At 35.3% G+C, this 16,394-nt stretch overlaps 1 protein-coding gene across 5 annotated transcripts in view; it reads right to left on the bottom strand.

The window, feature by feature from the left end:
- Nucleotides 1-1,050: 1,050 nt before the first annotated feature.
- The window catches only part of NPAT (nuclear protein, coactivator of histone transcription), a 56,585-nt gene continuing 41,241 nt past the window's right edge, over nucleotides 1,051-16,394 (bottom strand). For all 5 annotated transcript variants that reach the window (XM_073808252.1, XM_019941952.3, XM_019941953.3 and 2 more), the window contains 6 exons: nucleotides 13,289-14,959; nucleotides 11,216-11,331; nucleotides 11,035-11,143; nucleotides 8,334-8,394; nucleotides 7,077-8,232; nucleotides 1,051-5,666 (listed from right to left, as the gene is read on the bottom strand). In XM_073808252.1, coding sequence (XP_073664353.1) covers nucleotides 5,589-5,666; nucleotides 7,077-8,232; nucleotides 8,334-8,394; nucleotides 11,035-11,143; nucleotides 11,216-11,331; nucleotides 13,289-14,959 — 3,191 coding nt within the window. In that variant the 3' untranslated portion in view covers nucleotides 1,051-5,588. The remainder of the gene's footprint in view (nucleotides 5,667-7,076; nucleotides 8,233-8,333; nucleotides 8,395-11,034; nucleotides 11,144-11,215; nucleotides 11,332-13,288; nucleotides 14,960-16,394) is intronic.

Here is a 16,394-nt window from a genome sequence, read left to right as displayed (position 1 = left end):
TTAAAAAATTGGAATAAGCTTGAAACCAATCTCACTAGAAGTAAACATTTAAATAAAAAGTGGACAAATCAAATTTAATTATATTTAAAGAATCATTAAGATTGCAAAGTACACAATATTAGGGTTATTAATATAAAAAGAAATTCATGGATTTAATGAAAACAGTTTAATTGATGTTAAAAGAGCATCCAATTAGGTTGAACAAATACTCCTGATATAAATTTTCTTTTTACTTTTTTTTTTTTGGCTGTGCTGCACGGCTTGCAGAATCTCAGTTCTCTGACCAGGGATTGAACCCGGGCCATGGCAGTGAAAGTCCAAAATCCTAACCAGTAGGACACTAGGGAACGCCCCCCTGATATAAATACTTAAAACACTACAAACAAAAGCCAAAATTATACTTAACATCTCTATTAAAATAAAGAATAAGATGAGAAAGCCTATCTTGATCATTATTAGTTTTACTGGAAATACTATGAGTATAGTAAGAAGAAACTGGAAAATAATTATTTCAAGATGATATATCTTTAGTAAATAAAAAATAAGCATCAGGAAAGTCATTAGCTCTAATAAAGTCCATTCAGTAAGGGGCCTAATTAGAAAATAAAACATAAAATATATTTCCTATAGTACTTAAGATGTTGTGTTACTGGCACATCTTTAGAAAAATAGATCAATGGAACAGATCGGGAGTCCAGAAGCAAACCCACACATATTCAGTTTACCAGCTTATGACAGCGGTAACAGTGGAACGTATTTGGGAACGGATAGTCTTTCTCAATAAATGGTGCTGAGTTAATTGGACATTCAGATAGAAAATCCAATACAGATGGATAATTGATCAAAATACAGAAGGCTGAACAAAAAAACTTCTAGAAGAAAAAATGGTAAAATATTCAGATATTAGATATCCATCCGAGAAAGAACTTAAATCTAGAATACAGAAAGACCAGCAACATATCAGTAAGAAAAAGGCAGACAACCCAATACAAAAATGGGCAAAGAGATAAACAGATACTACACCAAAGGAGACAACCTGAATGGCCAAAAAGCATTTGAAATGGTTTTCAACTTTATCAGGAAAAAGCAAATCAAAACCACAATGTGATACCAAAATGGCTATAACAAAAATACCAAGTACTAACAATGATGTAGAACAATTGGAACTCTCCTTACACTGTTGATAGTCATATGATTTGGTACAGCCACTCTGGAAAACTGAAAAATCTGAATAAGGTTGGGTATATGAAACCCGATGACCCAGCCACTCCATTCCTAAATATATATCCAAGTGAAAAGTGTAATACATTCACCAAAAAACATGTACAAGAATATTCAACTGTAAAATAGATTAACTGTGGTACAATAAATTGTGGATAAATACAATGAAAAAACACAACACTGAGAATGACAACTGAATTACATACAACATGAATGGTTTTCATAATTTTGTGCAAAAGAAGTTAAAAAAAGACTATATACTGCATAAATCTATTTATGCAAAGTTACAAAAGGCTGAAACTATGGCTCTAGAGGTCAGAATAATTATCCTTGGGATTAGCAGTTAGTTACTAGAAGGAAGCATGAGGGGATTCTAGGGTACCAATTGTAGTCTTGATCTGGGTGATTAAGTGGATTTGTGTACCTTTAGAAAATTCATTGAACTGTATAATAAGTTTCTGCACTTCTTCTGCTTTATCCTTCCATAAAAATTTTACATTAACAAAAAAGCAATAATCAGTTAAAACAAAGGAATGCAGACTTCCCTAATAATAGCAACAAACAACAAAATACCCAGTTTAATAAGACATTTGTGAGGATAGGGATAACTACAAAATTATGGATATATACCATGTTACCATTAGCTTTTCAGTACCAGTTAACTCATAGGGTTAATGTACTTCAAAATGGATATTCCAATAAAATTTTAACTTGGAAAAAATACAAGTGATTCTAAAGTAAATCCAGAAGCTTAAAAGAGACAAATACCTGAAAAAAATCAGAAAAGTTATAATGGACATAAAGCTACAACACTTTCATCAATGGCACAAAATAATCTATACACTGTACTATGTAGTGCATGTATATGTGTATAAATTTAATATAGGTCCAAAACCTTTGATTTCATACCTCTCTGGTTAGCTGGGTTTCATAGTTCAGAATATTTAGGATTTTTAAAAAGTAACAGAATGTATATATCATATACCCCAGTTGAATCTGAAACGGTACACTAATTAAGCACATTGCTATTTTTCCAGCAAAATATGAATATTCATACCAAATGAGATAAAGACTAATGTAGCCTCATGTCAAATCAGGCCACGTTTTGCCTTGAAATGAGTTTTGATGCTCAACTTAAGGGAAAAAATTGCTTGTGAACATTTTGGATTTTAGAATTGTAAATAAAAAAGATTACGAATCAGTAGAGGATAAGAGAGACATTATACATAAATGTGTGTGAGGAGAGAAACCTTATTTTAAGCAGTTTTATGAGTCAAGTGGTTAAATATTTAGGGAAAAAATGTACTGATTCTTTCTTCACATCAGGTATCAAACTAAATTATATATGGATTAGGAGCTTATCCTAATTTCAACAAATCAAGAAATAAAAAACCAATAGAAACCAGTAATGATACAGTTGAATATATCTCTGGTAAGGTATAAGCATATACTATGGAAGAAACGACAATTTCCTGGCAGGAATATTAATTAAAGTAATTTCCCGGAAGAAATTTGGCAAAATGTATTGAGGTCCTTAAAAAAATGTACACTAAATTTTGACTTGGTAATTCTACTCTCTAAAGCATCTCCTATGGAAATAACTGACAACATAAATAAGTATTTATTTACAAACATGTTCACTGCTAGTTTTTTAAAAATAATAGCTAAAAACTGGATAGTGCCTGATATTATCTGAAGTAAAAAAAGCATTAGGAAGTTATATTTACAGTTTAAGTTCAATTATATAGAAAAAATAATTTAGGGAAAAAAGACTAGTAAAGTATGCAAAAATGTTAACCAATATTTATAAAAATAGGAAAGTCTATTAAAAGAGAATGCATACTACTAGGGTCAAAATTTGATATATAATTTCAATAAGTTAAGCCCGAGGCTGAAAGATGGTGGCTTGAAAAATGATGAATGTAGAATATATAGCACCATGCTTTTGAAATTACTCCTTATCAAAGCTTAATCTTGGTATTCCTAATAGTCATGACATCTAGCCTTTGGCTGAATGCTGATGGATGCTTTACTCATGTAAAATTTCAACATACTTACTAAAGGGTTCCAACAATATCCAGGGCTAAACTAATCAAATATTTTAATTACAAGACTTCTCAAATTTGGCATACAACTGAGTACACTAAGTCAGGGGTCCCCAACCCCCGGGCCCTGGACTAGTACCAATCCATGGCCTGTTAGGAACCGGGCCGCCCAGCAGGAGGTGAGCAGTGGGCGAGTGAACGAAGCTTCATGGGCCGCTCCCCATCGCTCACATTACCGCCTGAACCCTGAACCATCCTCGCCCCTTCTGTGGAAAAATTGCCTTCAGTGAAACTGGTCCCTAGTGCCAAAATGGTTGGGGACTGCTGCACTAAGTAATGTCCAAAAATAAACAGTGCATGGATCCTTACATGTAGTTACAGAAGTAGCCACAACTTGTCTGTGGTATACTTTAACCCTGAAATGTAGTCAACTGGGCATCTGACTGTTAAAATAGATTACCGGGTACAATAATTAAGTCTAGCACATTGGGACTTTTAGGATAAAATGGGGACTATGGTTTTATTCTTGAACATAAATGAAAGCTCCAAATACAAGTTGTCTTTGGACTCTATCTAGTGGCTCCTGGCTAGTGAACTAAGAATTCTGAAGAAAGTGAACTTATTTTATTTGTATATGAATTCTTAGCACATACAAATTAACTGAATGAGAAGAAAATCTATAATTTTCAGCATTATGTAAACTTCTGAAAACAAGAATTGACTTGCAAAGGAATTTCTTCAAAGTATCTAAAAGAGAATGATTGCCAATATGAAGGAATTCAAACTTTTGAAGTTAATGAAAATATTTATTCAAACCTAACTGTAGTACAGTATCAAGCTGAGTTAAATAAACATTAACTGTACTAATTCCTGGTTCCTTAGGAACAGACCACTGCCACATCATAAAAATTTATTACAACACAAATTTCTGCAGTAAGGTTCAGCTAGTAAGACGTGATTTCCAAATTGAGAAATGTAGTGATGGATTTAGTTTTTTAAAGGCCCAGTATTAAAAAAAAAAATGGTTGAGGAAAATGACTCATAAATATATACACCTGCAGAAAAAACCCTTAGTATACTGATATTTAACAAAACAGAAAGCACTTAAGAGAACATACTTTAATATCTAGGCACAATTGGTACGAATTATAATTTCTGTACTCATTTAAAGGTTTAAACCAGTTCTTCAACTTGACTGATGTGTGTGAGTCTAATACAGAGAAGGCACCTCTTTCATTCTCCTTAAGGACTTTCTGAGAGAAACTCTATAATACTTTAAGGGGTACAGAGACAACGTACTATATCCAAGTGTAACACAGCCCATTTTAGGAGAAACTAAATTAAAATAGAAAACTATGATTTCTCTTTTTACATCTTATGATGGACATGGCTTTCTAAAAGGACAAAAGATAATCCTGCATACAAGCTTTAACATACAACACAAGATTTAAATTAAATGTGCATTGGTCTCTACTATGTAAAAAGTTCTATGAATTAGTGCAGTTCTTTAAATCCCCAGTATTTAGGGGAAAAGTATATACATACCAAGAAATCTCAACTACTACATAACCAAACTTTTTATGGCTCAACAGTCTAAACGCTTAAAGTTATGTAAAAGATCTTAAAAGTTATAAACAAAAGATCAGAACACTCAAATGGTTTACAAAATTCTCTCTTTAAAACAAAGAGACCAGAACAACCAGAAGAAATAAAGTGTACAATTTTAGGAACATTATCTTTACTGCAATTATAAGAAGGGGCGGCAAAGTATTCACTCTAGAAAAAACCCCAAATTGTTAATTTCTGGTTACTTTATTACCATTTGAATTCATTATCACTCTTGTACTAATTAGTGGCTATGTCTTCAGATATCTTGTGGGACAATTACTGAAGGCAATTTATAAGGAAAAGTATACTTTTCCCACTCAAAGTGAGAAACTATTCCAGATGAATAAGCCTCAGAATTAGAGATCATAAGAAGCCAAAAAATACAATGTAAGAACATTAGGTTGATTTAAGCTCTATTTCAACAAGATTTACACAGTATTTACAATATACAATTGTCAAAGATATACAGTTTTGCAGATTGGCTTTACTCACATTTCTGCAAATGTTTTTTCCACAATAAAAATATACCAAGGTAAAGCTATTTACAAACTAGGAAGCTGCTTTAGAAACAGCATGATTTAGAAATAAAGTGAAATTTCAGTACAATGAAAGTGCAGGTCATGCTTTCAGATTCTGTCAGTATCTCATTCCCTACACTCATAGTTTAAGGAATAGTAGTTTTAAATAGCTACTGTTCTTATATGTTCAGAATATTTACTCATCATAATGCAATGATAACAAAAATTTGTCCACATCCATTCCAGCTGGAAATGAACTGGGTAGCTTCTTTTTCTGTCAAAAAAAAAAAAAAGAAAGAAAAGAAAGAAAGAAAGAAAAAATAAACCTAAGTTAACATATTGAACTCAAACAAGGCCAAAAAGCTAGCTTTCTTATTAAGTCACATAGACCCTCATATCAGGTACTTTCATATACTACCAAAATTTTTGCCAAAACAGTTTAGTTCATTAGCATTTTAGTTATACAGAGAAGTAGAGACAATTTTTATAAATCCAAGGTTAATAAAATATACTTCAATGATATTTCATTATTTTAGAGCACAAGACATTATACAAATTCAGAGTGTATGAATGTTGAATGAGACAAGAGAGAACATGCTTTTTATAAGGTGGTCATTATTGCTAAACTGTAAACTTTAGAAAGCTTTACTAAGATTTTAAGAGTTAACAGGTACTTTTCTAGTTCCAAACATTTAACATACTCTAGGCACTTTACAAACACTGCATTTAGTCCTCACAGCCATTGGGTAAGATGTGTGGTAACCTCATGTCAAATGATGCAGCTCAGACTCATGTTATTGGGTTAACAATAGTCAAGAACCAATAAGCAGGAGATGCAGGATTCAACCTAGGCTTGCAAGGCAGCAGAGCCAAGATTCTTTCCCTGACAATACTTCCTCTATGACATTTTAAACCTTTCTATTCAATCCACTTACTAAATGGCTAAACAGATTTAGGAAAAATGGCTTTAACTTATCAGTGATAATCCTACATTACTTTCCTACAGATAACCGTGGTTAAAGAAGAAACAGGTAAATTTAATTTTTATACTGCTCCAACACATTAACTTACATTAGAATCTATGGAAGAGCTGGTAGGACATGTGGAACAAACCTAAGATGGAGGAGTTGCAAAGCAGTTTTCACTTGGTAATTCCATACACAATAATGGCTTCCCAATTTTTCATGTGTTATGTCATTCTCCCCACCAAACCTTGGGTCCTACCATGACAGAAACAAAAACCTCCTTTTCCCAAGGAAGATGTTTATAAATACATGCCTTAGCAACTGTTTTGAAAATGCTACGTTTCATCTAGATAACTTCTGAGTACCACACTGGCTGAGAGATACTGCTAGAGAATTTTTTTTTTTTTTGCGGTACGTGGGCCTCTCACTGTTGTGGCCTCTCCCATTGCGGAGCACAGGCTCACGGGCCCAGCAGCTCTGTGGCATGTGGGATCTTCCCGGACCGGGGCATGAACCCGTGTCCCCTGCATCGGAAGGCGGACTCTCAACCACTGCGCCACCAGGGAAGCCCTAGAGAATGTATTTTGTCAATCAAAATTCAAAGCTATCTTGACCAAAATGTTCAGTTAGGTAGCTATGGCAAAAAATGATGAGATCTTTAATCTGAGCACTGAAGGAAGGGAAAGGTGTGGTTTTGAAATTAAGACTTTCAAACTTGCCTTAATTTTCTTCTTTTTCATTGGTATTGATGAATTTGCAAGACTTTTATTAGAAGTACGGGAGTGTCGTTCACGCTCATCTAATTCCTCGATCTTCCGCTTTTTTGTGGTGCTCCTTGAAGATGCTCTAAATTGTTGTGTATTGTCTTTTAGAGGAGTAGCTGAAGTAGTCCTAGAGATGGCTGCTCTGGAGAGAATCATTAATGTATGGGCAGCCATGTTTACACTGTTTTCACTCCCTGTTTCACTGGCAGGGCTGCAGGCGGGCAAGTCTGGGGTGACAGGAGGGACCATTACTTTGGGTGTGCTACTCTCTTCACCATAACGCCTACTAGAAGGGACCTTGATAACATCTGTAGGTTCTTCTTTATGTTTTTCCCCTGCTCCTGAGCCAGATGTCCGGGGTACAGATAAGTCAGTACTATCAGCGAGTCTATTTACTGGGCTATGCCACTGAATATCTTGTAACATTTCTGTGGTATGCTTGGTGAGTGGGTTAATCAAAGAACTGGCAGACTTGGTTTGTTCTTGTTTTAAATCCTTCACAGGTGCACCTACTGAAATGACATTTTTACTGTTTGAGGATGTGCCTTGTTTTCTGGTTAGCTCTTGCAGTGAAGCTATAGTTTTCTCATTCCGTACACCCCCAGTTTGCTGCCCATTAGACAGTTTTGAAGTTTCTGGATTTTTCTGCCTTTCCACATCACTGCATAGTTCATTCTCCTTATTAGCTGTTGCTTTATGGAAAGATTCAAGTATAGTTTCTGTGGGTGAAACTTTCTTTTCTGACTGAGTTTCTTTTATGGTATGTCGGCTAATGGCAGTTTCTGATTTAGATAAAATCTTAGGCACAGGAGGTTTCTCTCTCTCTCTTTTGAGAGCGTTATTAGAAGGGGGTTTTAAGGTGGAGGAAACAATGGGTGAGTCAAGATTAGAAAATGAAATGTCATTCCTTTCTTTGTTTTGGGACACCGTCTTATGATTTGTCCCCTGTGTATTCGCCACAGGAGAAGCAGTGCTATCAAAACAGAGCACACGCCTGTGGCTTTCAAAGGTTTTGCTAGTTGGAACTATACTTTCTACTGAGAAGGGAACTGTTATTTCTTCCAATTTTTTCCCAAGATCTGTGGCCATATTCTTGTCAGGAACTTCAGTTCTACAAGAAAAAAAAATTTTTCTTAGCAACATAAAGAAATTCTTTATGCTTTTAACTTGAGCATTCAAATACGCTATGATAGAAACTACTTTTATGCTCACCGTTGTACATGACATCCAACTAAGTGACTTGATGAATCCACCAAATTATTTACCTGTTTTCCTGGAATTATAAGTTAAGTTAATTAGAAAAGAAAAACATTCCTGAAAGTATATTTCTCTGAAAGAAAACAGAACAGACCACAGTATCAGACACCATGAGAAAAATTTAAGCTATAGCTAATGTACAAATGAAATACTTTCACATACTGGGTCTAAAAAAGCAGCTTTGTAATATACACGAGACGATCACTCATTCATGTTACTGAGGAAATATAAATATGGAGCAAATGACTTGCTTTAACTTCAGGGAAATATGAATCCAGTCTTTTGATTTACAAATTAGTATGCTCAGTATAGCATTTAAGGGTACTACTTAGATCCAAAAAGTTACTTAAAGAAAACACTATATTATACCTATTTAAAAATTCTGCCCATTTAAATGTCATGTTTGTAAGCCTATGTCACTCAGAGCACATGCTCTGGAGTTTTAATAGACATATTTTATTTTATTATTATTATTATTATTATTATTTAATAGCCATATTTTAATTTCCATGGACTTATATGAGTTTATGTGGAAGGGCAGCAAGATATGAAGCCAGAAATGAAAGCAAAGATGATATCGTGTAGGACCTTGGGTATTATGCAAAAGGTTTTATAGAGAATCCTTAAGAGTTTTAAATAGGGACGATGCATGAATAGATTTGTTTTAGGAAGTCATTCTGGCAGCAGTGTAGAAGATGAACTAGAGAAGAAAGAAAACTGGAAACAGAAATTCTAGTTAGATTGCTATAAATATTCAAGGTAGGAGATGATGAAGGTCTTAGAGACAGTAATGGGCATTCGCATGGACATGAACAGTAAATGAGGAATAAATGGTGACATTAACCAAGAGGGAAAGGTAGGCAGAAGCGGTTTTTGAGGAAGAAGAGGTGAGACTTAGATATGTAGAGTATGTGGATCTTAAGTTACATAAAATTAGAATGGGAGGAGCACAGTAGTTCTAGAAGCCACCAATAGTATTAACTGTTAGAGGGAAGTAAAGTAAGGTAAGACTGGAAAACGTCCAATGCATATGGCAGCATTAGGAGGCCACTGGTGACTTTAAACAGTTTTAGTGGAAACATGAGAAAGGACAATAATATGGATGAAGAAGTAATGGGAAATAAGAGGGGTCGGGGATAAAGGGCTGGCAGATGTGAAAAACCTAAAGGAATGATGGGAATGATCCTTGTATCCATAGTTGGACAGCCACAGAGTGAAGAAGCCAAAAAAGAAAAGCTGAAGATACAGAGAAGAGAGAAGGTACCCTGCATTAACCTTAGAAAGAATGACATAATCATTCCTCTAAGAAGGGAAAAGGGAAGAATGATTTTAGATGAACATGTACATATTAAATGGGAGTAATGTGAGAAAATGGAGTTTACTACCCATAAAAATCAAAATCATTGGCCTAGAGTGAGGAAAGTGCTGACTGATAGATCTGAGAAGACCTGTGGAAGTCTGAAATAGTATTAAGGAGGAATGGGAGAGAAAGAAGATAGGCAGACATTTAAAATAATTGCTAAGTGGCAGTGAGGGTGAGAAAGTTTTAAGTGTTATTGAATGGAATCACTCCTAAAGCAATGCTAAGAAGCCCAGGTGTAAAGGCAGAGAAATGGTTGGCTGGATAGATCCAGGGCTAGAGGGTATTAAGTGGATATGGTAGAAGAATGTGAATATGAAGGTGTATAAGAGTACTGGGAAAAGTGGCTGATGTGGTGGGTTGTGGGGTTTAGCCTGGATAGGGAAGGAAATGAATGCAGAAAGGAAGTGAAAATTCAGGTAAAGGTAAGGATTCAAGTAATAGGAGCTCTCATTGGTTGAAGAGAGATTCAATGGATATACAGAAATGCAAGTATTTTGAGAGAGTTTATTGACCATTATAAATTATATAGGTCTAATAACAAGTAGTGAAAAAATTAAAGGTAAAGCTATGGGACAGGTTGGCTGAAGTGAAGATTAAAGACTCAGAAATGAAAGGGGTCAACAATTCTGAGGGTTAGGGTGTTGTTAGGTTAACAACATGGGCATTTTGTCACCCATGAAGATGGAGAAGTCTGGTAGAGAAGTTTGAGAACTCACCACAACATTCATCAATATTTTCATTCATGAGTGAAAATCTCGTGTTACTTTGTATATGTTGTCTTTTACTGAACTAAATCTTTAATTTTGGAGTAGTCAGCATTATCAAATTTTTTCATTTTTCAAAAGCAATCTTTTATCTCAGCATCATCTTGATATTCTCCTACATTTTCTTTCATTATTTGTTTTGCTTTTCACTTTCAGGTGTTAATCATCTTGGAGTTCATACCTTTATATATGTTGTGAGGAAGAAATCTATTTTTTCCCTGTAATATATATAATAGCCAATAGATTTCATTTACTAAACAAACCATCCTATCCCTTCTGACTTCTGACATTACCTCTACTATGTACAAGTTGCTATAAATACACGGTCTTTTTCTAAACTCTATTTTGTTCCATTTGTCTTTTTCTTTTTTTTTTTTAATCACTGCAAAAAACTTTAAGCAAAGGTTGGACAACCACCTGTTAGGAAAGTTATTAGTATTCCAAAAAATAAAAAAAAAATACCGTCATATTGCTGCAAACAAAGGAGTACACACACATAAAGCTGACATGAATGAACTTAAAAATGTACCTGTACAAGGCTTGTTTCTTAGTCCCTGAGTCTTCAGAGATTTTGGAGGGATAGGGAATTGAGGGATACTTCTATTGCAAACAGGTGCTGCCAAAGGCATATGAAGGACCTGGAGGAGAAGCCATTAATTATACTTTGTTTGAAAAGCAGCACCGAGCCATTTTCAGTTCATAAATCTCACCTGCCGAGGAGGAGCAGAAAAGGTATTTCCATTCTGTCCAACCACAGATACAGGGATCATTCCCACCATTCCCTGAAGTACAGGTTGGACTGGAGAAGCAATTATAATGGCAGATCCTAAAAAAAAAAACAACCAACAATTCTCAATAAAATGGAATAAACACAAGACACCAAAGTAATTATTATTATTTTTAAAGGTTTTGTGTTTTTTTAAAATAAATAAATTTATTTATTTGTTGATTTATTTATTTATGTCTGCTTGGGTCTTTGTTGCTGCGTGCAGGCTTTTCTCTAGTTGCAGCAAGCGGGGGCTATTCTTCGTTGCAGTGCATGGGCTTCTCATTGCAGTGGCTTCTCTTGTTGTGGAGCACGGGCCCTAGAGCATGCAGGCTTCAGTAGTTGTGGCATGTGGGCTCAGGAGTTGTGGCGCATGGGCTTAGTTGCTCCGCAGCATGTGGGATCTTCCTGGACCAGGGCTCGGACCCATGTCTCATGTATTGGCAGGCGGATTCTTAACCACTGCGCCACCAGGGAAGCCCCAGTAATTATTAATTTGAAATAAATCCTATATAATTATAATCAGTTTTTCATATAACCTACTCTCCTTTAAAAAAATTAATTTAGGGACAACAACAAGGCTAACAAATTAAGAAAAAGTCAATCTGAATATTATTCTTATGGCAATTAGTCAAAGTAAACATCATGAATGAGCATAAGACTCTATAGCCCGGAGATCATATTTTAGTTGTACCTTGATTCCTCTAGAAAGAATAGTGAAATTGATCAAAAAATTGGTAGTGCAGGTTTCAAGTCTGAATCTTTTACCAGAAAATAACGGTCCAAACTGAATACTGACAGTCTAAGACTTACTCACAACCCCAAACTATAATACAATCTCAATGGTATTTGTCAGAAAGGGTCCAGATAAGTGAGCAACCAGTAAAAACTGTGGGAGAAAATACAATGTTTACATGGTCAACAATATAGTCTATGGCTATCATAATTTAACCCTGCCCTGTAAATGAATCTTTTCCTAATAAATTCATTAACCTCTCCTGTAAGGCTGATTTCCTCACTTTCCTGAACACCTACCTCAGTCTCTCAAATACCTACCTATCCTTGTACTGCTTAAGATTCCCTTCCTTTTACTCCAAATACTACCTTATTTATCTAAGCTTCAGCTCAAGTTCCACCTTTTCTACCAATTCTGATCCCTCCTTTATCTTATTTTAAACAGCACTTGAAATAGATCCATCAGGCTTAATACTTAATTGCTGATATTTAATCTGATTTAATTGTATGCCTAAATGTAAAAAAAGAAAGAGGGGAAAGGAGCTTGGGAATCAATATCTAAGGAAGTGTAGATGAATGTGCCATAAACTCCACCTTCAAGGAACATACAGTCAAGAATGACCACTATGACAGGCATGTCAGTCACTAACTACACATAAAATGGCATGTAATAAATGCCACAAGTGCTCCTATAAACAAAGAATTCTAAAGACAGGGATCAATTTTCAAATGTGGAAGATAGTGAGAAGATAGTGTGGCATGTAATAAATGCCACAAGTGCTCCTATAAACAAAGAATTCTAAAGACAGGGATCAATTTTCAAATGTGGAAGATAGTGAGAAATTACAAAGGGTATTATTCAGGGAGAAATTCAAGTTGTGTCTTGAAAGTCTTTCCAAATAGGTAATAAATTCCTTGAAAACTAAGACTATAATAACTATTTAAGAAAAATCTCCCACAACACTGGGTTTTAGTAGGTATATGGCTATTTGATGAATTAGTCTTCCCCCCCTGTCTTTTTCTTGTATTGATAGCTTAGCCATGGATTGAGAACTATGGAAAGAAAAAGAAACAAAAAATGAAACCACTGAATTCCATAGCTTAGCAGATTAAAAAAAATTTTGATTGAATTAATTCTGTAAAGAGAAGCCATAATCACAAATTTCTGAATCTTTTCTTATACTCTCATCCATGATTTATTACCTTCTAGTCAATAACAGCACACACAAGAGAAATTAGATCCCATTCCAGAGAAATGAACTTCAATATGTTCTAAAGTTACCTTGTGAAAAGCTGGGTGACATAGCTTGGTTGACAGCAAATACACTGTTTGACCTTGGGGGTGTCTGTAACTGAGGTGGTGGTTGAGCAGTCACAGGTGCAGAATTTCCCGGCAACACCACCACATTTGACTGACTGACAGTTGTTCCTAAGGCTGTTGGATCAGTTACACAAGTAGCTATCAGAATGTTATTTGAATTGCCAAAAGTTGTGCTTGTAGCTGGCATTAACTGTATGTATCCTCCATCCTTGGAAACACATGGTGTAACATTGGCTGAAAAAGCAATGCTCTCTTCATTCTGAGCGTTGTTTACTGTAGAGTCTTCAGGTTTGAGTGCTAAAAGGCTCTGTTCCATTGAGGCTGAATCCCCAATTCCTTCAGCAGATGAAATAGCATCTGTGGTTTCTTCTGAAGACAGGCATTTAACTAATTCTGCATTTCTGGCAGGTGATTTAGAAGGAGAAGACAAAATTATAGTTGGCAAGTTTTCTCCACTGATACTAGAAACAGCACTGTTAAGTTCAGAATCTGAGGAAACAAATGGATCATCACTGATGATAATTTTGAGAGAGACTATATTTGATGCATCTATCTCTGCTGACTTGTTGCCAGCAGGTTTATCACTAGTATTCTGGGACTCAGGGTGAGAATCCCTCATTGAAGAACACACAGATTCTGAAGGAAGAGAACGTATATCTTCTATAGGATTAGCTTCTGGGGATATCAATGTAACTTCCTCACAGTTATTTTCACCTAAAGATAGAAAAATACTATCTCCATCTTCTTTTACAGAAGATGAAGGCTCTTGTGAACCCAAAGCAACTTTCTCAGACGTGGAGGGCTGAGGTTCATGATCTGTATGATTTAACTTAACAGATGATGAATCATTAGATGGTTGTTTAATTGAAGATACTGAATCTCCAAGGTGAATTTCTACTTTTTGTTCAGATATAGTTAAACCCGAACCTTCAACAGACACAGGTAATATTTTACTTTGAAGCGAAGAATTATCTTGGCAATCTGAAAGTTGCTGTGATGCAACTGGTAACACATTATTAATTTCAATTTTACTCTGGTGAATTTCTCTAGAATCTGGTGACTTGGAACCATGGAAATTAGTTGTAAGTCTTCTTGTATCGTCAGAACTTTCACAAAATTGACCTTTTTTAGATGGCTTTCCAGTTAATGGAATATTTTGGGATAAAAGCTGAGAAGTTTTTCCAGAGAGAATTAAGTTCGCATTGTTAGTTTCACCACCAAGGGAAACAAATGAAGTTATTGGTATATCAGACTGATCAGGCTGTAATCGAGATTCATTCTGCACACTTGGAGACAAAGAATTCTTTTCAACTTCCATAGCCAATTCAGTTTCAGTAGACATCTGACTGGTGTATAATTCAGCACAATGCTGATTACATTCAGCATCAGAGTTTACTCTTTGGTTAAAGTCATTCAAATTAGGCACAGACTCAAAGGTGATATCAAGGTTATACTTCTGTTCAGTAGATACTACTGTTTTAAAGGCCTTTTTCTGGATGCTAGAGTCTATCTGGGAAAAATGTTCCTGGGCTTCCTGTCTAAGCTCATCATGGTTGCTGCCATTCTTCAAAACATTTGATGTGTCTTCATTTTGATAGGATGTACAATATGGGGGTTGACCAGATTGATCATCTGCAAAATATTAGGATGGCAGAAAGATATGGTGAGTATGTAACAGCTTTTAAGGTAGTCAGTCATCTTTACTATAAAACCTGTTTTGCCAAGGAAGTAACTAATCTTTGACATACCAGCAAGTGGAAGTCTGATAAACTCACTCTCTCATTTTTTGAGTATCAAAACACTTACAGGTACTTTTCTTATTACTGATGCCTTTTTTAACAAGTGCCAAATTGTTTTTCAAGCTTTTTAGAAAACAGATGACACAATGAAGGAAAAAGTATATATGTTTAAGAACATTTAATATGTACTAATATATAAAAAAAACTGGCTACAAACATAGTTTTTTCAAAACAACTGACTTTTCAACTTCTACCATTTCTACTGACCATACTTCATCTGATATATTCTTGAAGGTGAAATGGGGCCAATTACATTTTGCATGATCAACATTTGATGTTATTGTATACACTTTAACATTTATTACACATTTACTGAAGATCAACCACATGACCAGTACTGGGATACAAAGATGAATGACCCAGTCTCCACCCTTGGTGATATCAGTCTAAGGGAGGCAGACATAGGACAGAAAGTCATAATGAAACATGCCAAAAACCATAGCAGTATAGGAACAAAAGGCACCTCTTCTGGCCTATGGGATGTGAGAAAGTGTTATTGTACGAGGAGATCTTGACAAATAAAAGTGTTAATAGTTGGAAAAAGAAGAAAGGGCATTTGAGAAAATACTGATATACTGTGTCATACATCATTCACAGTTTAGGACAGAAAATAATAACAATTAACAATATGAAAAATATTGGGAAAAATCCAGAAAAATGTATATCAACTATCATAAAATTCTGTTAATGTGACACTGGTAAAATAATAGTGGGTATGGAGCACATGTGAATCCTTATTGTGGGGAAACCAGTGGAAATTATATACAGGCCACATAAATTCAGGGGTAGTCAGTTTCAACGAAGTGGGAAGAGACTTTCTGAGAAAATAGGATTTCAAATTTCATTTTGTGCAGGGTAGAGCTTATCTGAAGCACAATCTTCCACACATAATATATATGAGAAAGACACGCCCTCCTACAATTCAGCCTAAGAAGAAATGGAGGATTGGGTTTGGGTACAGGCAAAGGACTCAAAATAGGAATATAGTCTGAGATATTCCAAAACTGGTTTTTGGAAGGCGTGATGTGAAACTTGGAAGCCATGAAGTCTTTTGAGGGAGCTGGAAGGGGTCATGGAATTTAAGAATAGATGAACAGAAAAGATTATTGTGGCATAGCTTGGCATAGACAGAAATGGATAGAGGTGGTACCAAAGAGGCATAAAGTTTAGCAAGTGTGAGATGCCAGGATAATGTGAGAGAAGCCAGGATAATGGTTATCTTCGAGGAACAGGGATGAAAGGAGTAGTGACTGCGAAGAGATACGAAG

Source organism: Tursiops truncatus, chromosome 8, assembly GCF_011762595.2.
Source record: "Tursiops truncatus isolate mTurTru1 chromosome 8, mTurTru1.mat.Y, whole genome shotgun sequence".
NCBI lineage: Eukaryota > Metazoa > Chordata > Mammalia > Artiodactyla > Delphinidae > Tursiops > Tursiops truncatus.
The sequence above is the reverse complement of the archived record's forward strand: the minus strand, read 5'-3'. Positions and strand labels throughout refer to the sequence as shown.